We start from the raw sequence: 24,769 nt of genomic DNA, 5'->3' as shown, positions 1-24,769 counted from the left end.
GCCGTCCCTCAGCAGACGGGGCCCGGCGCGGCCGTCATGAGGCGCTGCCGGTGACGGCCCCCTCTTACTCCGCGAGGCCATGGAAAAAGAAAAACCGTTCAAACTGTTCGTGCCGCCGCGCCTGAGCAGCGGCCAAGTGTCTGCAGTCAAACCGCAGGCGAGCGCTCGGGCGACGGGGCTGTGTCAGGTAAACGGCGTTGCCGCCTGCCTTACCGTGTGTTGCTCTGGAGGCGACGGCTGAGGAGCGGGGTGGGAGCGGTGAAAGAGTGGAGAAGCAACCAGGCTCTCCAGCCCTGAACCTCCCTCCCGGAAAGCACATGCGTGTAAATACGTGAAGTGTGGGCGCTGAACTCGTTTTTCTGCCAACTGTTGAGATGGGTGCTGGGGGGTGAACATCTCAAGTTTTAATTTCAAAGACTTTTGTTCCTATCGAAACTGAAAAGAATCATCTTCTTGAGCATCTGTTGTGTATTTTAACTGTGCATCACCTGTGATAAAACATGTTTGACGTGGGCAGTTCAGATAGTAAGTGGGATGTGCACTGCTCGAATACCCCTACCAGCTTTGATTTATTGGTCTGGCCAGATCAAGTGTGCAGTGAAATGTGCTGTCTCTATGCTGTGTTATGTGAATTCAACAAGATACTTTTTCATGTTTAGGTGCCTTATGAAATACGTTTAGATTGCAGTGTGATATTCTGACAAGAGATGAGTTACACTATTTACAAGGCAAATTTCTGTGATGCTTTGTAAAATGGAATGTTCATGATAAAACATAAGCAGGTGTGTGAACTGTGCACAGGCATGCAGTGGCTAATAAGTTCTTGACATCAAAAGCTTCCACATCGGCCACAGCATAGTCTGTAAAACAATCTATGTAAGACCAACAGTTTGAAAAGCCAGTGTGAAGTAAGAACCACATGAGAGAGTGCCAAAGTCATTACCAATACCTTGGACTTTGCAAATTGTGGGCAGTTGATTAATTAACAGAAAAGTCTATTTTCATGTTAGCTCATGTTATTTTTCTTCCTGGCTTTTATAATCCTTCTTTACAAATCTACATATCCAAAACTATTTTTTTAATTTGTGCAGGGGTTTAACAAATGCCCAGATGATGATTTTAATTTGCCGTTTGTAATGGGTACACCAAACCGTGGTGAAATCACTGACCCTGGTAAGCCTAAAATGAGCCGTTTACTTGACACATTCTTTATGTATTTTTCATATCGTTGTCATTTTTCATGTATTGTTTAACTATTTCATAGCTGGAACCCTTATAAATACAGTCCCACTGTTATTTTTTATTAGATACATTGATCAAAATCTCTTCATGTTTCAGCTGCGATTTCACAGGAAGTAAAACTTGGCTCTGAGGTAGATGAAGAGGTCAGATAAGTATAAACTCTGCATATCTCATTATCTCATTTCCTAGGGCCTCATAATTTGTTCTCGAAACACTACCTAAAGCACTATTCAGTAGATACTTCAGGGCTAAAGGAAGTAGCCAGAGGGGAATAATCATTTTTTGTCTTCTATTTAAAGCTGAGTCACATAGAGAAGGTATTTGTGATTCAGTGGAAAAAAGCCTTTAAATATTAAGGTGATTTTTTTTTTAATTGATTTTTTTTTTTTTAAGGGCCTGGTAGGTCTGTGAGTTTTAATCAGAATAAGGTTTAGGCACTTAAGTATCTTTGTGAAACTGGTTCTGAATATTTTGAAAGGCAGAAGGATTGAAGTCAAAGTATTCTTTGGAAAACTGAAGCAGATTATCCCAATTGTCTTGTCTGGCATTATTTTATCTATAAAACAATGAATTTAGTGTAGGGGTTTCCTCAAGCATTTGATACTTCTCACAGCATCTCTACCATTGTTTCTCTGCTTTAGTGCAACTCAGTAAAGATATTTAGTTTTTTTGCAGTAGCATCCTGTGCTTTCCAGATACGAAATGCTGTGTGCTGCAACAAAATGGGACAAATATGCTTGCAGTCCTCCTAAAGATTTTCATATCCCTGAGGACTAAACTTCTTTTAGCCCTAGTAGCTATTAAAGTCAGGACTCTTACAATACCATGGTGCAGCCAAAACATGGGTAGTGTTAGTTGACATCATACCTCAAACAAGCTGCAGATCTGCCTTGTGGGCTGTGTACTATTACCTGCCTAAGCCACTGAACGAATGTTTCTTGTACAGTGCTTTAAAGACGTTCAAAGAGCACAAAGTTGGTTGCTTTTTCTTCCTGCTTTATGTATGAGTTAACGGCAGAAACTTATCAGAGGTAGTCCTGGGCAAGATCTCTGAAGCAGTTTAACTTAACTCAGCAGTATCTCTTGAAGTAAGAAGGGGAAGTGGTGCGCAGAATGGGAGGAATTCTGGCTCTACTGATCATTATAGCAAAACTTTTATTGATGGAGTGCATTTATCTGTATCTTTAAGAGTATCTGTTTAGCAATGTCACTGTATCTGAGGGCAGTGGGGTATTTTTCACTTTTGTTTTTGAGTCCTACTTCTTCTGTGATGTGCCAATACATGCACAGAGGATGAATAAAGAATTAAACCTTGGTTCTTGATAAGCTTGTGTCACCATCTGTGGAAAAGAAATTACTCCTGTGATATTTCTAAAGAGATAAATACCTATCTACAACATTATTAATTAAATTGCATTTGAGATTAATTTGTGGAATTTGTTTTAATAGAATGTAGAAACAGTGAATGAGTTGTACTCAAAACTCTACAAAGAGGCTGAGAAGATCAAGCGATGGAAACTAACTGTAGAGTCAGAACTAAAGCAGAAAGAAAGAAAACTGCAGGAAAACAGAAAGATTATAGAAGCACAGCGTAAAGCCATTCAGGAATTGCAGGCCAGTATTGTACCATATCCACTGAACGTGTAAAGAGAAAGTTCTTCCTGTTGTAGTATGAAAACATTATTCCTGCGATTAAATGAATGTCCTGGAAGGACACGCCTGGCAGGTGGGGAGGGGGAGTTGCCCTTTATGTTAGGGATAGTCTGGAGAGTATGGAACTCTGTCTGGGGACAGGTGAGCAGTCCACAGAGAGTTTGTGGGTCAGGATTAAAGGGAATATAGCTATGGGAGACATTACTGTGGGGATCTGTTACAGACCGCCTGATCAAGGAGAACCTGCAGATGAAGCCCTCCATAGACAGATAGGAAAAGCCTCACGCTCGCAGGCCCTTGTTCTCATGGGTGACTTCAACCACCCTGACATCTGTTGGAAGGATGGTACGGCCCGGCACAAGCAATCCAGGAGGTTCCTCGATTGTGTAGAAGACAACTTCCTTCTGCAAGTAATAGAGGAGCCAACAAGGAGAGGTGCCATGCTTGACCTCGTGCTCACCAACAGGGAAGGGCTCGTTGGAAATGTGACGCTCCAGGGCAGCCTTGGATGCAGCGATCATGAGATGCTCAAATTTGAGATCCTCAGGACAGTTAGAAGAGCGTGCAGCAAGCTCACTGCCCTGGACTTCAAAAGAGCAGACTTTGGCCTCTTCAGGACCCTGCTTTGAAAGGTTCCATGGGATACAGGCCTAGAGGGCAGAGGGGCCCAAGACTGTTGGTTGATATTCAAGTATCACCTGCTGCAAGTTGAGGAGTGTTGCATCCCAACCAGAAGGAAGTGCAGCAGGAGGGCCAGGAGACCTCCTTGGATGGATCAGGAGCTCCTGAGGAAAATTCAATTGAAAAAAGAGGCTTATAATAAGTGCAAGCAAGGACAGGTGGCATGGGAAGAGTACAGGGATGTTGTCCGAGAAGCTAGGGACCAGGTTAGGAAAGCTAAGGCTCAGTTAGAATTAAACTTAGCTAGAGGTATTAAAGATAACAGGAAGGGATTCTACAGGTACATAGCAAATAAAAAACAGACTAGGGAGAATGTAGGCCCCCTCAGGAAGCTCTCCGGAGAACTGGCTACACAGGATTTGGAGAAGTCTGAGGTTCTGAATGACTCCTTTGCCTCGGTCTTCACCGGCAAGGGCTCTGACCAAACCACCCAAGTCTTAGAAGGCAGATGCAGGGACTGTGAGAATGAAGACCCTGTGCCCACTGTAGGAAAGGAACTGGTTTGAGACCATCTTAAAAATCTGAACGTGCACAAGTCCATGGGTCCTGATGAGATCCATCCGCGGGTCTTAAAGGAGCTGGCAAATGAAGTTGCAAAGCCCCTGGCCATCATATTTGAGAAATCATGGCAGTCAGGTGAAGTTCCCGATGACTGGAAAAGGGGAAATATAACCCCCATTTTCAAGAAGGGGAAAATGGATGGCCCGGGGAATTACAGACCAGTCAGTCTCACCTCTGGGCCTGGCAAAATCTTGGAGCAGATTCTCCTGGATGGCATGCTAAGGCACATGAAAAACAAGGTGCTTGGTGACAGCCAGCATGGCTTCACTAAGGGGAAATCCTGCCTGACCAATGGGTGGCCTTCTCTGATGGGGCTACAGAGATGATGGAGAGGGGTAGAGCAGTTGATGTCATCTACCTGGACTTGTGCAAAGCGTTCGACACTGTCCCACACGACATCCTTGGCTCTAAATTGGAGCGACATCAATTTGATGGATGGACCACTCGGTGGATAAAGAACTGGTTGGATGGCCGCACACAAAGAGCTGTGGTCAATGGCTCAATGGCCAGCTGGAGACCAGTAACGAGTGGCGTCCCTCAGGGATCGGTGTTGGGACCGGTCTTGTTCAACATCTTTGTCGCTGACATGGACAGTGGGATTGAGTGCGCCCTCAGCAAGTTTGCTAATGACACCAAGCTGTGTGGTTCAGTTGATACCCTGGAGGGAAGGAATGCCATCCAGAGGGACCTCGACACGCTTGTGAGGTGGGCTGATGCCAACCTCATGAGGTTTAACCATGCCAAGTGCAAGGTCCTACACCTGGGTCGGAGCAATCCCAGGCACAGCTACCGGTTGGGCAGAGAAGAGATTCAGAGCAGCCCTGTGGAGAAGGACTTGGGGGTATTGGTTGATGAGAAAATGAACATGAGCTGGCAGTGTGCGCTTGCAGCCCAGAAAGCCAGCCATATCCTGGGCTGCATCAAAAGGAGCGTGACCAGCAGGTCGAAGGAGGTGATCCTGCCCCTCTACTCTGCTCTTGTGAGACCTCACCTGGAGTATTGTGTGCAGTTCTGGTGTCCTCAACATAAAAAGGACATGGAACTGATGGAACAAGTCCAGAGAAGGGCCATGAGGATGATCAGGGGACTGGAGCACCTCCCGTATGAAGACGGGCTGTTCAGCCTGGAGAAGAGAAGGCTGCGTGGAGACCTCATAGCAGCCTTCCAGTATCTGAAGGGGGCCTATAGGGATGCTGGAGAGGGTCTCTTCATTAGGGACTGTAGTGACAGGACAAGGGGTAACGGGTTAAAACTTAAACAGGGGCAGTTTAGGTTGGATATAAGAAGGAAATTCTTTCCTGTTAGGGTGGTGAGGCACTGGAATAGGTTGCCCAGGGAGGTTGTGAATGCTCCATCCCTGGCAGTGTTCAAGACCAGGTTGGACGAGGCCTTGGGTGATATGATTTAGCGTAAGGCGTCTTTGCCCACGGCAGGGGGGTTGGAACTAGATGATCTTAAGGTCCTTTCCAACCGTAAAGATTCTATGATTCTATGAAATATTTAAGAATGTTGCAGAGGCTGAAGTAGTTTTGAACTTTCAATGTGATGACTTCAAAGAAACCATTTTGCTGGATACCAGTGACCTATGGCTCTACTGTTATTAAAGGAAAAAGTAACATTTTGGTTTCTAAAAATAGTTTTTCTCATTTTAACAATGTGCATTCCATCTTTGTATTATTTACATGCACATGATACTGTGAGTGTGCTGAAACCTGTTCAAGACTGAGTAAGTTTTCATCTTCCTTGTAGCTGTAAGGTATGCTCATGCTGTTTTCAACATATACAGGAAACGCACTCAGCTTTATCCTAGTTTCTAATCTTGCTGGTAGTGATGGACAGCTTTGTGACTGAAATACATATTTAAAACTATTTATTTGTCTTTCTTTTTTGTTGTTGTTTGTTGGCATTGGTTCTGTAACAGAGTTGTCTCTGATTGCTTGGCTTTTGCTTTGAGAAAATGATTATTCTGAGAAAGGGTGTGCACCTGTAGTGTGTGAATGTGTGGATGAACAACATACCTGTGAGGGTTTCAGTTACTGGTAAATTATTGTTTATTGTTATGTCTTTCATGCCAACTGTAACAAAAGATGGCTCAGTATGTAGTGCCTGATAAAATGGGTTTTGCTGTCTTCTGATGCAGAAAATTACTTTTCCATATGAGATCTGAGAAGTAAGAGTGTATTTCTAGTACATTTTCCAGTAACAGTGTGGTTTTTTTGTTTGTTCCCTATGAAATTAGTTTGAAAATGAAAAACTAAGTTTAAAACTGGAAGATGAGCTATCTGAAAATAAAGATCTCTTAAAAGAGTAAGTAATACAGTCAGATATATTTTTATGAAAATAACTTGTTTTCATGCTGAGAACTGTGCTAGTAGCTGTTAAATTATAAAGCTCATCAGGGCATTTACAGTGTTAGTACTTCGGTATGCAAAGTACCGTGCATTCCTGTGATAACATACTTTGGTGTTTTTTCCCTGTTCTAGAAACAGCGCCTCAAAGCATTTGTGTAACCTGCTTAAGGAAACCTGTACTCACTTCACAGAGAAGTCCACCAAATGTAAATGCTGTTTAAATTTTGATTTGTTGAAGTAAAGGTACTTTCAGCTTTCTCTAATCTAACAAAGGAAAGAAGCTGTCATTCCACTGCAAATCTGTTTCCTGGTTCAGATAAATTGTATGTGGCTCTGCATCAGAGCAAGATTAGAAGTGAAGCCATAGGACTAATACACATATGTTTTTTGTAATGTTAAATCTAGAGGGTTTCTGAAGTCAGTATGACAGTTTGCTGAAAGGTTACATGCCTGGAAGCTATTTAGGTCTCTGAATACTGCTACTGGTTTAAAGCAGTGTAAGCAACCCTTATTAGCCACTAGCCGCCACTCGAGAGGAGTGCAGGTCTCCTAAAGTGTTGTAAGTCCACTGGTGTTCTTCAGTCCCATCTAGATACCTTGAATATGTTATAAGATATGTGAGGTGGAGATGAAATATTGTTACAGTTCTGTAATGGCAGTTCTGTGGTCTTGGATGTCTGCTGATGGGAAGAAATTCAGTGCTACACCTTGTATTACAGTTATTCAAACATTATCATTTTTGATCCATTAATACTCAACAACATTACTCCGTCAAAATTTAAATATAGTCATATAAATTGATCCAGAATTACATCACAGAAAAAGTGAGATTTCAAAGGATATTTGAAAGCTGAGCTTGCTTGATATTTCAATGGAACATACATTTTGCACAGATTATATAACTTTTAGCACCCTGATTTTTAAATAAGAGCCTGTAATTACTTTTCTAATTTATTATGCTGTTTAAGTGTAAGGGCTTGGACAGCTGACATTCTTTTTCAAAAGGAAAACTGTATGTTCTTACTTTGATAGATGAACATGAAAGAGAAGAAACCAGACAACTATATGAGGAACTTAATAACAACGTTGAAGTAAGTGATGTAGCTTGTAACAAGGCTCAAATGTGATCTGAGTTATATGGATATGTGGAGCTGTCTGAGTTACATGCATATCTTGAGATACTGTTTGTACAGAGAATGTCCTGTATTGATAAAGCGATTAGAACAGTCACGTGTGATCCAAGAAGTCAGATTTTCAGTCCCTTTTCAAGAGTAATTTTTTGTATCGCACAGAGCATCATAATGGGATAAAATGCAGCAGTGTTTGGGGTGGATGTCGATACATATCATCTGCTTAGCATTAGGTGACTGCCATAACTTCTGTCTGCTTTCTGTGCTGTTTCCCCTACCTGATGATTTCACAGCATGGCTGAGGTTGGAGGCAACCTCTGGAGAGCCTCCCCTGCTAAAAGCAGGATTGGCTAGTACAGGTTGTGTTCAGTCAGGTTTAGGGGTCAGGTGTATTAGGCTTATTCTATTAGATAATTTTATGTATTTATAATAGAAGAATGCGGGACATCATTGTCTGGGAGTAATGAACCTGATATTAAGCAGGGTCAGAGTGTCCGTGCTGTAATGTTTAAATATTAATTATAGGTTGCTGTGATAACTAAGAAAAGCAAAACTCTTCCATTGTGTTAGGTATCTACAAACACGGACCAGTAAAAATGTTTGTTCCTTGAAATTGTTTAGACCTTGAGTACAGAAATTCTTAAACTTCAAACTTTGAAAAGTTAAAGTATTCTGTTAAGTTTGTGCTTTGAATTTCATTTATAACAAAATTTCTCCTACAACTGTAAATGAGCTTGTAACACTGTTTACAAAGCATAAACATTATTCTTCATTACTGAATGTACTTAGTTTTATATGAACTTACATATTGAGTTTTATTTTTAGAGGATGGTAGTGGCATTTGAAGAGCTTCGTGTGCAAGCAGAGAACACCAGAGTTGAAATGTGTTTCAAATGTGAGAACTGTGTTTATTGTTTTGATGCTGCAGGATTAACACTTTCATACTTCATAGATTTATTGCATTCAGTTTCAGGGTTTCAGGACAGAAAGATACAAAGTGCTGAGGTGGTGAGCAGTTAACACTGACAGTTTGGACCCACTTCTATTCATGCTGCCTGCTTTTAGATGCCTGAGCCCTTTTATTGGTTTTCCACTGGGTCAAATTTGAAACTTTATTTTTCAAATAGTCACTCAAAAGTCTTGAGTTTTATCTGTGAAGTACAAGTGTATTTAAATGAAAATGCACTAGTGGGCAGCCACAGAAATTTTAAGTAAATATTTGCTTTCTTTACAATATTTTGTGCCTGTTTCATTTTTGCGTGTGCATTTATGTTTGTTTCTTATACCAAACTATTAAACAATTAATGGAATAATGGACTAATTCTGTGGAAAGCTGGCACAAAAATTATTTTGTCTGATTAGAAAATAACTTCAAGCATGACCTCAGCAGTTACTCTTTAGGAAACAACTTATACAGCAAATGATAAGCAATCTTAAACTGGAAATTCTATTTAACTTGGAGTATATTTTAGCTCGTGTATTAACTGTGGATATTACTATTTCTCACAAGTAAAAGAAGAAGCAGAAAAAGTGGACAAGCTTGAAAAAGAATGTCAACTGGAAGTCAGTGTGAAGGAAAAGCAGGTTTGCTCACTTTTACAATCTAATATGTACAGCTTTAGTTTTGAAACAAATCTTGTGGTTTCTTTAATATTTGAACTCTTTTTTGGTTTTGTGACTGATAGATCAAATGAAAACAATTATTTTAAACGTGCTTAGTTGTATGTAACATATTTGTATTTTGGAAGGGTGAAATGAAACTACTGTATCCTAACAAGGGATAGTTTAGTGACAGGATTTAAAAACATCATGTAAGGGCTGGATTCTCTTTTTGTTCTCTATGCGTATACTTGCCTTTATCAAGTTGCTTGTGTAGAAGCATAAAATTAGCAAAGCAGCCATCAGTCCTCATAGCTAAGGAAGGTATGGCTCATCTCTGGTAAAAGGAAGGTGTGAAGAAGGATTATAGTGCATATCAGATCACAGGCTGGTAAGAAAGTTTAGTAATCTGAGATTAGAGTAGAGTTTTGTATTGGTGATGAGGTACTATAAGGGGAAGACTAATCAATTTGAGGAAGTTAGTTGTGATAAGAGTTCTTAGTTTGTAAGTAGCAGTCTGAGAAGCTGGGCACCCATCTGGGTCTGGGAAGGTCAAGAGTTACTGTTTTTTTCTGAGGATGGATGAACAAGTCTATGATTCTATGATATTGCAAAGGGACAAGGAATGTTTCTCAGGATCAGTAGAAAGGACAAAAAAAAATTAGCTGGAGCTGCATTTAAGTCAGATTCCACTAACTGTAGTTATGTTCCAGTATCTTTAGTCTATTGAAATTAATATTTTGAATTTGAACTGTAGAGCTTTTTCATGCCGAGAAATGTGACTTGGTCAATATTTGGCTAGGATTGACCACCTTGTTTAACTTGACTGGCAGTAGTATGTTTCTAGTCACACAGAGTGCACAATCAAAATGAGAATCTGTCCTTTTTTATAGACTTCATGATGATATTATTTTAATTTTGTCAGATTTCAGCTCTTACCATACAGAGTGATGAAAAAGATGATATAATAAGAGATATGGAGACTCAGCTGCAGGAATCAAAAAATAAGATTGCTGACTTAGAAGAAGCAAAAAGTAAGAGCTCTCTCTGTTGTATTAGCATGTAGTTAGTTATAGAAGTATAGGGAACAAAACGGTGATAATTTTGCCCTGTTACTAGTCAGCAGCAGAATTTTGGGTCCTTGCAGGCCATATTTTTGTGTGGAACAGAAACTGCTGACAAACTATGACATGAATACTTTATTTAACTTTTGTTCAGTTAAAGGAATATATTGATCTGTAAAATAGGAATGCAAGCATTTTTTAGTAATTCTCCTCTTTTTGTTAAATTTAAGCATGTATCTTTCTGCTTAGGACATGAAGAAGAAATGTTGAAGGAGTCCCAGATCAGTCAAGAACATCTGAGGGCAGAACTGGAAGAGGCCAAAGTTTCATTGAGAAAAACAGAAGTACAGCTTGCTTATAGCTTTCTAGTATAAATAGATTAGATGACTAATTGCATAAATAATTAGTGATACTTTAGATTTGAAATAGTTGTAGCTGTTTGTTGCAAAACACCTTTAGAAATGATATAATTCCTTTGAAGGTTGTTCAAAAGAGCTTAGAAACTGAATTGCAGACTGCAGTGAAAGCATTAATTGAGATGACTGGAGAAAAAGAAGCACAGGTGGAAGAATGTAAAAAAACTAAGGCTTTGCATGCATCCCTGAGAGAAGAGTTTGAGACTTCCATTTCCAATTTGAAAAGCTTGCTGCAAAAAGAGCAAAATAGGTAAATTAAACAGTTTCAGTTCCAAGAAGGATGTCATAGGTAAAACCCTAGATTACAGAGCTGCTGAGGATAAAATGTCTCCAGAGAGGGAGACTCCTCAACCTCCCTGGGCAGCCTGTTCCAGTGCTCTGCCACTGCCAATGGAAAGTTTTTACTCATGTTGAGGTGAAACTTCTTGTGTTTTAGTTTATGGCCATTGCACCTTGTCCTGACTTTGTATTATCCTTTAAGTTGCAAATGCAGCCCTTTGTACTATACTTTTTTTTGCAATTACCATTTCCTTAGATTGGAGAAATATCACGATGAGTCAAAGCTGCTGACCTTGGAGCTCAGAAATAAATCTGCTGAACTAGGTAAGGTTTATAGAAAGAAAGAAAATGAGCTAGGTAATAAAAATGGGTTTTGGTTTTATAGCACCCTGTACCTGTCAGGAATACTGAAATCCATTTTTACTTATCTGACTCCCTTTGGTAGTTGTTGTAGCTGGCAACAGTCTCACAGCAGTGCTGTGCGGAGCTCTAGTAGTAAGACCGTAGGTGCATGGATTCTCCTGGAAGTCATTTTGGTCTCTCTGCACTTTTCCAGTTAAGACCTGTTAGGTGATGTTACACTGTTAAGCAGCAGATTCCAGGAATTTGTTCTGTAGCTTGCAGCAGGGACACATCACTTACATTAAACTTTCCTGCAGAGCACTCTCCCCATGTTGGATGCAGAATCACACTGACAGCAGTTAGCTTTAAATGTTTAGATCTTCACTGCTTATCCCCCAGAGGAAGAGCTTTCTCTTTAGCACTGTTTTCCCAGTGTGCAGCATGTGTCCCTAGTCCTGATATGATAGATGAGAAATAGAATTTTATGTCCTTGTACATACTGAGGCCATCTAAGGAAAAGCATTCCAAAGTTAGCTGCTAATTCTTGTCTGGAACAAGGTAAGATGTGACCTCAGAATTCCAGAGCAAAAGTGTATTTGGTGTCCAGTACTTGCAAACACCACCAGTAATGTGAAAGTATCTATAGAAAACCTTTTGAAGTCACCGGTAAGTGATTTGTTTTTTCAAAATATCCATGTGATTATTTTCAATCCAGATATTTTTGTCTGGAAAAGTGCAGATGTATTAATACTTGGCAATGACTCCATTCTGTCAGTCCACAGTTTGACTGTGGAAAACACAATAGCCTCTGGATTTTATTGAAGACAAATCATTACTTTCTTTTCAAATATATATTTGCTAGTGTCTTTCTGAATAGTTTTTTTTCAATTCTACGTTTAAATTAAGTCCTAATTTAGCTTTACAGTTTCTGAACTTAATTCATCAAGTTTTGAAAGCTGGGTACTGCAGAGGTATAAATGCTTTCTACTCCTGCTAAATATGTAAAACTGTTTCTGTTCAATTAATTTTACATTACATGTGCCGTAGAAGAGATGACTAAACTAAAATGTGACAAAGAAATGCAACTGGAAGAGCTGTCAGAAAAACTGGTAAATGTTCATTTTATTAGTCTCATGGGATTTGCTTTTCATCTGAAGTCTCTCTTGCTTTGGAAGGATCTTAAGTACCATATAAAAACACTGTCTAACGTGCTTTAATGTTATTAATCTTCCTTACCTGTTTGGGGCTTTTCCTGTGGTGAACATTAGCTCAAACCTCATGAGTGCCATGCGAGTGAAGTTTTAGGCTGAGGGATCTACTCATTTTTGGCAGTAAAGAGAATTACTTCACAAATCTGTTGTGATTGTTTTGCTGTTTGTGGGGTGTTAGTTATGGTGAGGCACCCTCCATACTAAGAAAACATTTAAGAGTCTGCAGAAAGGTCTTTTTCGGGGTATAACACCCTGTTCCATGTATTCCTGTTAGAGTGTTCTATTCTTACTTACAGGGAAGTTTCCTGAGGTATTTAGATCTGATCTCTGTGAACCCTATAGCACTGTGAAACAGGCCCATTTTCTCTTATGAAGTCTAAGCTATATATAAAGTACAGTTTTTATACAGGATTATTTTTGTTATGATCTGTATTTACAATTCTAACAAGAAATTCGATCAGCTATAGACAGATAGAGTGAAAACAGGTTTGCATTTTACCGTGTTTTTTGTTCCTTATGTACTGTGCATTGAATTTTCTGACCTGAGATTCACTGACGTTCTTAAACAGGGAAAAGTTGAAGCACTTCTAGTGAAGAAGCAAGATCTTGAGGCTACTTTAGAAGATTTGCAGGAGAGAGAAAAAGAAACGAAAAACATTCTCCAAATCAGAGAGGTCTGAATAAAGAGTGATAATAACATGTAATTAATAGTTATGTCACACTTTATCACTTGTATAGAAGAATGTAAGAGATACCACATAGTCACACCAGTGCTCCACCCTACACTCTGGTCATGATAATGACAGCAGAAGATACAAAGTAGAAGAGTCTGACTGCTATCTGTAGTCCATTGCCTTCACCTTCCTACAGTAGCTGTATTAAGAATGTTTGAGGACACATCCCTGTCAGTTGTCTTTGCTGTCAGTTTATGGAATAATTCCTGTTCACCCGTACTCATGCTCCTCATGCTCTTTGTCTCCAGAGCCTTCTGTGATAACGAAATTCCTGTAGTCCATTATGTGTTGTGCCTGGAAACTAATCCTCCCCCACTCCTCTTCCCTGCTCCCCTCACCTCCCAACAACTGCCTGCCAGTGCCTGTGGTATCAGTATATCACCAGTTATTTGGAGGAAACAGTATTCAAAACGTTTCTGTATTATGAGCTACACCACATTACAAGGTTTGCCTTAGCTTGTAATGGCAGCAGATTTCAGAGGGAAGAGTTTTGTTTTGTGGTTTGAGATGCATCCAAAATATGTGCTTATTCTGTCACTGCATTTCTGTGGGGTTTTTAATTATTTTTAGGTGAACAAATATCTTTATTTAAATTTTAAAGTTACTTTGGTCAGTAACTTTGCAGACTAGTTGGACTTATAATAGTGACACAGTTAGTACTTGTATCAGTTCAATATCTAACACAGCTTCCTCATCACCCCAGAGAGATGTAAAGATACATGCTGGCTAGTTTATGTCATGGATGTCGTTTTGTTTTGTTTTGTAAAGCTTTGTGTTACTCTTCATTTCTGGTAGCTTTTGTGACTTGTAGTTTACATATCAATAATCAAAACACTTCCTTTTTCTTTTGCAGAAAGAAATCCAAGATTTGAAAGTCCAACTGAGCAATACAGCTGAAAAGGAACGAAATTATTTAGACCACTTTAAGGCCCTGAACACAGATCTTCAACAAGAGGCGTATGATTATGTTTTTTTTGAATAGTATTAAGGTTTTTGTGTGTGTGTGTTACAAAGAAGTTACTTTGATACACAATGAAATGATCTATGGTTGCTTTCTAATGAAAGTTGAACCTGTGCACATAGTATGACATCTGTTACATACTTACATTTATAAATTTGTCAATATGGGACTGGACTTCTTCAGTGGGAAGTAACATTTTTGTACCGGATAAATTTAACTTAAAAGGAAATTATAAAATACATGTTCTTAATCCACTGACCATTTGTTTTAAGTTAGGCTAAAGAATGAACAACTGACAGCATATATCAATGAGCTTTCATTAGAAAAAGAGCAGATAACACAAGAGAAAAGTGCTATGGCTGCAGAACTTGAGAAACTGCAAGAGAGTCATGAGGCAAGTTGTAAAATTCCAGCTGTTTTTAAAGGACAACATTCAATTTCAAATACAAATCGTGTGGGAAACTACAATATGACATGGTTATTTAGAGGATCTGAACTATTTTTTGCGTTTAAAATATAAAGGAAGTACAATTGCCCTTGTGAATAAGGAAGGTCAAGATGCTGCTTAAGATGTCTTTGAATTTTTTCAGATGGCTCTGTGAATTTTATCCATCTTACTTCCATGGGTCTTTCTTTAGGATAGTAGGAAAAAAGAAGAAAATGCAAAGCAGTTAGTTGAAAAACTGGAAGAAGCAAATGGCCAGCTAAGGCAAGTAAAGCCAAATATCAATGTACATGTCAGTAAAGGATGTAGACTCTGTTCTTTCTTCACAGTTCATTTCAATGTCGTGTTCATATGCTGCTTTCTCTGATTTTTAGTTTAATCTTCTTAGGTGCTATAGCTAAACAGAAATTAGTATTGGCCATGCAGAAGTTTCTACAAATTAGCAATACCTATTGTTACAGGAACCATTTTTGCCCTAGCTTTATATTATGTACAGAGAGCTGTCCTGTTCTGCATTAACTTAGGGTGGAGTAAATAAAAATAGACATGAAAGGTTATGGAGTGAATGTGAAAAGTTAAAACTGGTTCAATGTTACTCTCTGAAGTAGTCTCTGTACCACCAGCCATTAGACAGGCAGCCTTCATGTTTCATAGATGCGTTACGATATTACAGATTGAAATATAATTTTACTCAAGTAAGAGGAACATCTTTCCATATTTACAAAAATCTGTCCAGTTAGGACACTGACTTCGCAGTCACTTTGTATCTTTTTAAGAACATTTTCATAGAACAATTTATGAAGTTTCTCATCAATATTAACAGCTCTCCTTAGAAAATAAAGTATAAATAGCAGTAGTGAAAAGAAGTTAAAATTATTAAATAAATATTTACTGATGCTTTTTAATTTGGCATTTAGAAATGAACTGGAGTCTTTGAAGGAGAAGATGGCAAAGAAAGGTGAAGAGATTAAAAGTAAACTGGATGAAAGAGAAGAAAATGTATGCCATATCCTGTGCTTTATCATGAAAATACATAAGCACATCTTTTTAACACCATAATGGTTTTCAAAATCTTACTGTAAAAATCAAAGTGTATAATTCTAATTCCAGGCTAAGAATATTGAAAATGAAATGTCAAGAAAGGAAAAGCAGCTGAAAATTCTAGAAAATAAGGTATGAAAATTTAGCTTTGCATGGATTGTTGAGAACTTCATACGAGATTATTGTTACATTGTGAATTTACTCCTTTTTCCTTTTCTTCCTAAACTCTGTAACCACTGAGGAACTGGTGCACTGCTGCTAATGCTGGTGGTACTGGGCTAGCAAAATCCTTGTAGTACTTTATGGTTGAAAGTCCAGTCATTGTCACATGTGTTTCAGTCCCATTGGAATTAATCAGACTATGCAAATGCATGTTTAAGAACATTGACAGTAATCTCTAACACAGAGAGTAATTTTTTAGGATCTTATTAACTAAGGTTTCAAATACCTTTTTTAGTTGAATAATTTAAAGAAACAAGCGGAAAATAAAAACAAATGCATTGAAGAGTTGCAACAGGAGGTATGTACAGTTGTTAAAATTCACATATACATAAAACATGGTGTTTTGTGGTAACTTTTCAATAGTTTTTGTCTTATGTGATATCTTTAGAAATATCTATGTAATTTATAACATTTCTTATCCTAACTGAGTAAATTAAGGAGTCACCTTTGGAATGACTTGATCTTTCAATTTATCCTTCTGAAAAATGCAAATGAAGAAATAATAACTTTATTGTAATACAGTACATGGTATCACAGATATCCTTAGTGTAGTGACCTATCTCAGTTACCAATAGTAGAAAGGAATTGTGCATTAGGACAAGTTGTTAATAACTGTACTGTAAAAATGTATCACTTGTATTTTTTTTGTCATGACATCTGCACTTTTTTTGTCAGCAGCATCTTAGTTTTTTGTCCCATTGAGCACCCTCATGTTATTCTCTGCTGTTGCCCATGAGGAAGCTTTCATAAGGTCATCTAGTAACAATATTATTCAAGTGAGCATGAGCACTCTTTTGCTTAGAAAATTGATCTGGAACCTGAACTGCACAACAAAAAGGGAGTTACCTGCTTGCTGAAATCTGGAATGAACATTCCAACCTATTTGATGCAGTGAAATCATTACATAGTTCTATGAATTTATTAAAGTGTAGTGTTTGTTTTACTTGATTTTAACAGAATAAGCTGCTGAAAAAGAAAATTACTGCAGAAAACAAGAAGACAAGTATTTATGAAGGGAAGGTGGGTTTAAATAAGTATGTGCAAGAGGAGGGTAAAGCATAAAGACCGAATGTTTGAAGTCCCAGTGTAATTAATGATAATACATGTCAAAAATGTTCTTAATTAGTTTACGGATCTGGGATACAGATTTTTACAGGAAAGAGCCCATGAGGTGTTTCCAGTTTTAATCATTGGACACTGCCAGGGCTATCAGACATTTATAATAGATGGGCATCACATCTCAAGGAATTATGTTAATTATGTTCCTAAGCAGTCCCTTTTTTTTTTTTTTTTGATTGATAGTGCACTGAACATTATTGAGTAATACCACCCACTGAAACAGAGAGGAGCCTTGAGCTTGAAGACTGTGTTATTGACAGAGGTGCACAAAACTCGTGTGGTCTGACTTTCCCATTGTGGTGATGCCATTGTTTCTATGAACATTTTCTAACTCACTACAGGCCAAAGTTCAATTCTATGAAAAATCCTGAACACTAAATAGGGAACAGTTCAATCACATGCCTGAAAAATAGCAGAGTTGTTCTGCTTGAGCATTAGAGGTAAAAATAAATTATTGGCATATTTGTTCCTGAACAAATAACAGCAATAATTCTGCATTCTCAAAAGGTGAATAAATTAGAGTTAGAGATGGAAAATATGAACAAGCAACATAAGGAAGCAGTTGACATCTATGAGAAGGACATTGAAGCAAAAAAAGTAAATGAAAATAAACTTCTTGAAGAGGTGAGAGCTGTTAATTTTACTGCAACATTTGTAATATGTTGCTTTTATGGAGCTGTATCAACCAGAGTCTTGCTCTTACATAGCAGTCTTATCAACATAAATGGAACTTCTTCTAGATGATTTTAAGGTCCTTTCCAACCCTAACTATTCTATGATTCTTGTGTATGCAATGCTTTAGTATCTTAGAGCCATAAGGTGAAGCATTTGTATATGTCTTTTAGGAATAAAAAGCCAGTTAAAAAACCTTTTTTGTCAAGGTATTGTTCACAGAAACTCTGTTCTTGGTATAAATACTGCATAAGCAAATTAGACTAACTTTTCCCAGTATTTTTCTGCCCTCACTTTTTGAATGGTAATATCTAAATACGTGAGGGCAGAGGGCTTGAAATGGCTGTGTGGTTTGAAATTACACTTGTCTACCCCAGGGGAATGGCTGTAGTTTTAATCTAGGTTTATTTTCCTATTTTAACATTAAATCTGTGTAAAAGATGTAAGATTTGAAAAGCATCTTAAAATCAGATGAAGACTACACTAAATGAGATTTACATTGTAGATACATTGCACCCACAGGAATAAAAAATAATGAAACTAAGATTCTTTAAAAAAATATGTTGTTGATAATTGTTCATGAATTAAATGAAAGCTGTTACTAACAGGTAGAAAGGATGAAGTTGCTTGCTCATGAAGCAGCTGCAATTCAGAGAGAAACTGATATCCGATGTCAGCACAAGATAACTGAAATGGTGGCACTTATGGAAAAGCACAAGGTAAGAGATGTGACTGATTTATGTGATGTGTAATGTGTAATACTGTGCCAAGTAAAAACCTATAAAACCCAGAATATTACAGATTGGGAAGTGAAATTTCTTAATAAAGACTCGAGTCCAGAAAATAAAGTTGAACATATGCTGACATCTCATCTAAAAATAAATTCATATTGTGAATACATGCTTTATTGGCAGATACATTGCAGTTATCTAAGTTTTTCAGATGTTTTTGGTTTAATAGTCAGGCTTCCTTTGGTACCATCCTAATGCCATGTGGTTCAGTATCAGTTTGGGGCCTTTCAGTTGGATCACTTTGGGACCTTCGGCAGTTTAACATATGTTAATTTACGTTCCTAATGACTCTGGTTTGCAGTATATTTAGCAGGTACCATTAATACAAATAATAAGGCTTTTATGTGCTGGAGCACATACCACTGCCTAGAGACAAAGCATTCTCTGTCAGCCCACAGAATAATACTGCTTCTGCATTTTCTGGTTCACAGTTTCTGCTGAAGTGTCAATGTTAATAGCAATTTTCAGATGTTCAGAAGAGCATTATTTGAAAAAAGGAGTAATGTTTTATTTAATGGTAGATCTGTAATTCGAATGTCTAGTCATGTTTTGAATTTGTTGTTTGTTTTTTAACATAGTGTGAATATGATAAAATGGTTGAAGAAAAAGATACTGAATTAAAACTTTATAAAGTAAAAGATCAAGAGCAGTTCTCATCAAAGAGAGCATTGGTAAGGTGAACTCTTTAGCGCTGAGTAATTCAATGGAGGGGCTACTGTCCTGCAAGTGTAATACAATTATAAATATCATATTAGACTTCTTCCTGTTTAACACTTGGGGGGTTAAGTGTCTGCTTTAGTGGAAGAGAATAGTAAAGATCAACCCACTAATTTCTGTTTGCTGTTATTTACGGGTTTTATTCTGTGCATTAAAAAACCGCACCTGTTCCTAAAAATACATCTGAGTAGTTGTGCTTTACTGTCTGCTTTTTCTGATAGTGTGTCATGTTTTAACCTCACTGAATAAGAAACGTTTGTATTAAATAGTTTGGTTCCACCTGCCCCCCCTCATTCTCACAAGTGTTTGAAGTTCTTACCTTGAACAGATCTGGTCAAGTGCCTGTTTCTTAGTACCTTAGTTTCTTACTTTTAAAAACAAACTGAAACAAAACTTCAAATCTAGAGTTGCATCATCCTCCCCCAGCTGCTTCTTTGATCATCTCCTATTCTAGCAATTGAATCACCCCTCAGCATAACCTTATGAACAAGTAGCTCTCTCATACAAATGGAATTTTCTTTTGTTTATAAGGAACATCACTATTAATTACTGTCTCATTTTGCACCATGATCTTTTTTCCAGGTTAACCATAGCTAATCCTATCCTATCTAATTGTTTCTAGGAGAATGAGCTTTTATGTTTGAAAAGTGAACTGTCATCCCTTAAGGAACAACTTAAAGCAGAAATTGAAGAGAAGGTTTGGTTTGGTTTGGTTCAGTTCAGATTAGATTTAGAAGTTTGGGTGACATGCTTGGCCTGGTCTTGGGCACTGTAATAATGAGAGCTGTGAAGTGCACTTTGATTCTAAGTCTTGCTCTCACTTGCTGTCTGATTTCAAGAGCTTGATGTTCTCTGAAGTCATTATGTCTCATTCCTTGTGGTAGTGAGTGTTCTGCATTACTCCTCAATTTGTAATATTCTATTAGTAATAGAAAATATCAAAGATTTCAACAGCTGAATTCAAATACAGTATTTACTTCCTATCACAACTCTTTTTAGGAGAATCTTGCAATAAAAGCCCTCCAAAATATGGTTCCTGAAAAGGAGAAGAAGCACAAGGTACCTTTAACCTTATCATAAATTAACTTTAGATTTTGGTAATATTTATACATGTGCAATCTAACTGAAATTCATGATAAATAGTCTACATTCCACAAAAGAGACTGAAATGCTTTTAATTTAAACCTCTTTCATGTTAGAAAATACAGACTCATTTTGCTGAGACTCCTAAACGTCAATTTGATCTGGACTATGAATCAATTAATGTAAAGAATAAAAAGTCTCCAAACGATATTCCTACAAAAGTCAATGTGATGGAAAAGACTAAAATGCCTCCTGCAGTATCTGCAAAGAGTCCCCTGGGTAGTCCATCATTCAAGGTCTGTAACTCATAACAGTGAATTCATACTTTTCTGACTGAATTTCTTATGTCTGTGTAGCTGCTTATTTGTTTTTTGTTGGGATAAGCAGGGATTTAAAGGGTAGATAGCCACAAAACCCAAAAATGTATTCCATAAGGATATCAAAAAGCAGCTTGTTTAAGGGCTCCTGCTGTGTGTAATTTTCGTTGCTCAGTTCCTTAACTTGTCTATTACCAGTAACAGTTCTTGTCCTAGAGGGACTGTGAGTTGAATAATTCCACTAGAATTTTTTTACTTAAAAATGGTGTCTCTTTCAAAAGGCACATTTTTTCTCTATGGAATAGAAAATAGCTTGTGTTGCTGTAAAAACTGTCAAGAGTATTCCTGGATGCTTCAGCAGAACTGTAAAACCTCATGTAAAACCTGTCAGCAGCTCACACACGATGTTTGTTTCTGTTGTTAAGATACAACTGCCATTTTTCTGTTATCCTTTTAAAAAAGGATTGCAGGGTTCTATTTCAATGTTTCTGAGGAGTTTAACTTCTAGAAAAAGAACTATTTAAGTAAAACCAACCTTGTTCTTGGTGTCAGTAGCAGTGTCTTTCTGGAAGCTTATTACTGCAGTTTGTTTGATGGCATTTCCTTAGCTGTTAGTTACAGGCTGTATGTAGGAGCTACAGTTCGGAATACCCTGAGTTTCTGTAGGTAAGCATGAAGAAGTTAAATACAATCAGCCGTAAAACTCAGTTCTCCCACAGCTTCCTGTTCATTCTCCTTGTTTGGCAGCGAAAAAGGGACTTTTTTCCTTTGTCTGGGTTTATGCCCCACATTCTGGATAGAATGATAATGAATTGTTCCACAGCATGTCTCTAGTCTTCCTGCACTCAGTCTGTAAACTGGGTTAGTAGTTTGGGTTTTATGTTCTATAATTGACACTGAAAATAGAATGAACAATTACAAGTATACTCTTTCTCAGGCATACATAATAAAGACTCCTCCAGTACAGAAACTGCAGAGTGAAAGCATAAACATGGTCTCAGAGCAGAGCATGAGGAAAAAGCAGAAAGTGCTGCTCCAGCTGGACACGCAGTCAGACAGCTCTGAGCACAGTGACCTCCTGGTAAAATCAGACACACTGCTATATATAAGAATGTATAGAAAGCATGTGGGGTTCCAAGACAATATTATGTGTATATTTGTATTTCAGTGTTTCTCTCTGGAACTGCATTTCTATGTACAGAATGAGTAACTCTATGAGAGACAGTACTGCTATAAGAAGTCTATTCAGTCATAGAATAACATTTTATATTGTTTTTATTGAACTGTTGAGGCTTCATAGTAACATCCTAACTTTTATTGAATACTCTAACACACACACACACACACCCCCCCATGGAGAAAAGGAAAAAAAAGGATAGTTTTTGCACATAGTTTAAGTAACTTTTTTTTTTTTTAGAGCCTAGTCTCAGAGGAAGAAATGTTTAAAAAACTGTACAGGGATTATCCTCAGGCTTCACAATTATATACCATGACACCAAAAAAGGTACCTTAGCGTTTGTTTTCACAACAAACCAGTTACTTAAATGGATTATAGGAATTACTGAATGACTTAATTTCTCTTCTTAGAAACCAGCTGCATTAAACGTGAAGACCCCAGGCTCTGTACTGAAACTGTCAACCATGAGGAAGATGCGTGAGGCAGGGTGGACAGCAGTTTCCAAACTGGACAGAAAAAGGAAAATGGAAGAAGCTGAGAAGTTCTTTACTTAAAATGACAAACTGACCAGTGCCCTAGCATGGTCTGATGAGTGCAGCCACAGTAGTAGGATTCTCTCAGAGTTAATACATTGTTGCATTTTCCTGTCATACTCAGTATGTTTAATACTACATTTGTTTCCTTTATACACATAAATGTTCGAGATATGTAACTCCATCCACCTGCAGAGCAGGTTTTGCATTTCATCCCCTACACTACACAGTCGGTAGACAAATCAGCCCATTTGTAAATGTTGAGATGGGTATAACTACATCGAAAGTTGTTTCAAAATGAAATACAAAAGTCTGGCATTAGAAATACTGGTTTTAGAGAAATACCGTTTTGTTCTTTTAAATTTATTATCTTAATACGTAATTCACAAAAGGATATCACTTAAAGAAATCTTGAAGCTGTTAAACTGCATGTGCTTTTACTTGACATCATCTTGCTTTTCTGTTCGTTTTAAATGTTACTAGAATTGTCTTTTTAGACTGTTTTGTTTTCAGTAGCTCCTATTTCAATATGTTAAAACAGTTTTGAAACTTTTACATTTGAATTTCCAGTAGAGCTACTTCAGTTCAAAAAGATTTTGGCTTCATGAAGAAAGAAATATGTACATGTTTTAAGATTGTAAAAGCAATGTTAAGATGTTATTAAATTGTTTGTCTGAAACATAAAGTGTGGGACCAAATGTTGCTTTCTGGATAAGAACACAGATATAAATCACTAGGCCGCCTTCCTATGGACTAACAGCTTCTGCCACTCAGGCATAATAGTTTAGAACAACATATATTTCTGTGTTAATCCTTGATTAATCCTAGTTTCACAACAACAACCTGCTCCAGAGCTTAGAGACAACAAGAAAACTACAGGTACATCTTAAATTACTGTGAAAGATTAAAATCCTGAATGTGTCTGAAGTGGGTAGGAAAACATCTGCATTTCATTCTTTTTGCGTAGCACTTTAAGGTATAGGCTTGTAGCTTGGGTTCCTTATGCTTTATCTGTTGACAGTGATATTAGTAATGGTTTTTTATTGTATGTAACTGACAGATACTCTCTAGAGATCTGAAAAAAATATAATGTTCTTTTCCTCTATATTTGGAAATAGAATCTGTTACACAAGCAGATTTTCTGAGAAGTTTGAATGGCTTTGAAAGATTTCAAATGTTTGCAGGATATTAAGTTTTTATAATAAATCTGCTTGAATAGTGTAAATTAGGACAAATGCAGAACAGAGAAGCTGCTTGTAACTCACACCTTCCAGATGTCCCTTCTTTCCAGGAAAGATTTTTTTACTGTAGTAGTGTAAAATAATCCATTTAAACCTCTCCCAGATATACGAGTTACTTCTTTTTTGCCTGGATACAGGGACTGTCATGCAAAGTCAGTTATTCCTCATTTTAATTTGCAGTGTGACTTATATCTCTTCAGCTCCTCTGCAGGAAAAAGGAAACACAACTTATATGTGCAGTTTGACATTTATTTTAAAAGGGCTGGTGTTTTATACAAGACCTGAACACTTGCCAGTGTTTATTACTTCATTTCAAGATGGCTTATGTCTAATTTCGACTGTTGACATCAGATTCAACAGATATGCAGACTCATCTGCTAAGCTAGATACTGAGCAAGCAAAACTAAGAATTCTAGGTGTTTCTGAATATAACGAGACTTCTACTATAAAGTCTGCTCAGCCAGGGCTCACACAGAGACCCATGAACTACAGTTTTCCAATCTTGAAGTTAAGATTCAAAATCCACATCAAGCTGCCTTCCCATATTCATACTTGAATGCCTTGCTATAAAACATAGGTTTTAAATTATTTTTAATTGAGACTTTAGATGAAAAATTAGAGTTTTTTCTTGATATCTCCCAAACCTGATTTCCAGTCTAGTGGTATAGGTACAGTATCTGACACTACGAGAAGAAATGACAAGGACCAAGCAGTAAGAATTAGAAATGCTGGTTATTGTAAGAGCTTCTGCATGTCACAGTGAGTCTTGCAGTAACTAAAATATCTGGAAGGTGGAGAAAAGTCTTTCCACTTGAACAGATATGAATTCAAGTCTGAACTGCCCACATCTAGACTACAACAGGAGTAATCAGGACCTTGTCATTTTCCAGTACTGTCATGGCTGCATTATGAATCTGTGGTGCATCCTGATACCATGAGTGTGTTGGGTAGTGTGATGTATAAATCATCTGCAAAACTACAGAAATCTTGGTAGTATCAGAATAGGAATCCTACAGGAAATATAATCAGCTAGGAAGGATGTCAATCATATTTGCTTCATATGATGCCTGTTCCTGTGCACAGATTATATATAGTAAATGAAACTGAAAATATAAGCAACTTTGTTAGGCATTAATCCAGTCTGCATAGGAAAAGCAAATGGAAATTAGTTAAGTGTTTGTGAATCC

The 24,769-nt window shown here is 37.6% G+C and overlaps 1 protein-coding gene across 1 annotated transcript; it reads left to right on the top strand.

Annotated features, from left to right (window-relative positions):
* Positions 1-18: 18 nt before the first annotated feature.
* SYCP1 (synaptonemal complex protein 1) lies at positions 19-23,026 on the top strand. The gene is made up of 31 exons (XM_057400605.1): positions 19-187; positions 1,092-1,173; positions 1,339-1,385; positions 2,692-2,856; positions 6,377-6,444; positions 6,621-6,694; positions 7,521-7,579; positions 8,444-8,513; positions 9,129-9,202; positions 10,143-10,251; positions 10,531-10,625; positions 10,763-10,947; positions 11,233-11,300; positions 12,366-12,427; positions 13,099-13,203; positions 14,117-14,220; positions 14,501-14,618; positions 14,863-14,933; positions 15,587-15,668; positions 15,780-15,842; positions 16,168-16,230; positions 16,890-16,952; positions 17,559-17,675; positions 18,332-18,442; positions 19,093-19,185; positions 19,854-19,928; positions 20,231-20,290; positions 20,431-20,610; positions 21,569-21,712; positions 22,049-22,135; positions 22,219-23,026. Exons 1-31 carry the CDS (start codon positions 80-82, stop codon positions 22,360-22,362), a joined length of 2,946 nt encoding a protein of 981 aa, XP_057256588.1. The 5' UTR covers positions 19-79; the 3' UTR covers positions 22,363-23,026.
* The last annotated feature ends 1,743 nt before the right edge of the window (positions 23,027-24,769 follow it).

The sequence above is a fragment of the Pezoporus wallicus genome, unplaced genomic scaffold, assembly GCF_028554395.1.
Source record: "Pezoporus wallicus isolate ANWC-B61680 ecotype Strahan unplaced genomic scaffold, APGP_CSIRO_Pwel_v1 scaffold_7736, whole genome shotgun sequence".
Taxonomy (NCBI): domain Eukaryota; kingdom Metazoa; phylum Chordata; class Aves; order Psittaciformes; family Psittacidae; genus Pezoporus; species Pezoporus wallicus.
The sequence above is the reverse complement of the archived record's forward strand: the minus strand, read 5'-3'. Positions and strand labels throughout refer to the sequence as shown.

Coding starts and splice junctions, on each gene's coding strand:
- SYCP1 (XM_057400605.1), top strand. CDS start 80: ATGGAAAAAGAAAAACCGTTCAAACTGTTCGTGCCGCCGCGCCTGAGC. Junction 2,857..6,376: donor AAGCCATTCAGGAATTGCAG/GCCAGTATTGTA, acceptor CTATGAAATTAG/TTTGAAAATGAAAAACTAAG. Junction 10,252..10,530: donor TGACTTAGAAGAAGCAAAAA/GTAAGAGCTCTC, acceptor CTTTCTGCTTAG/GACATGAAGAAGAAATGTTG.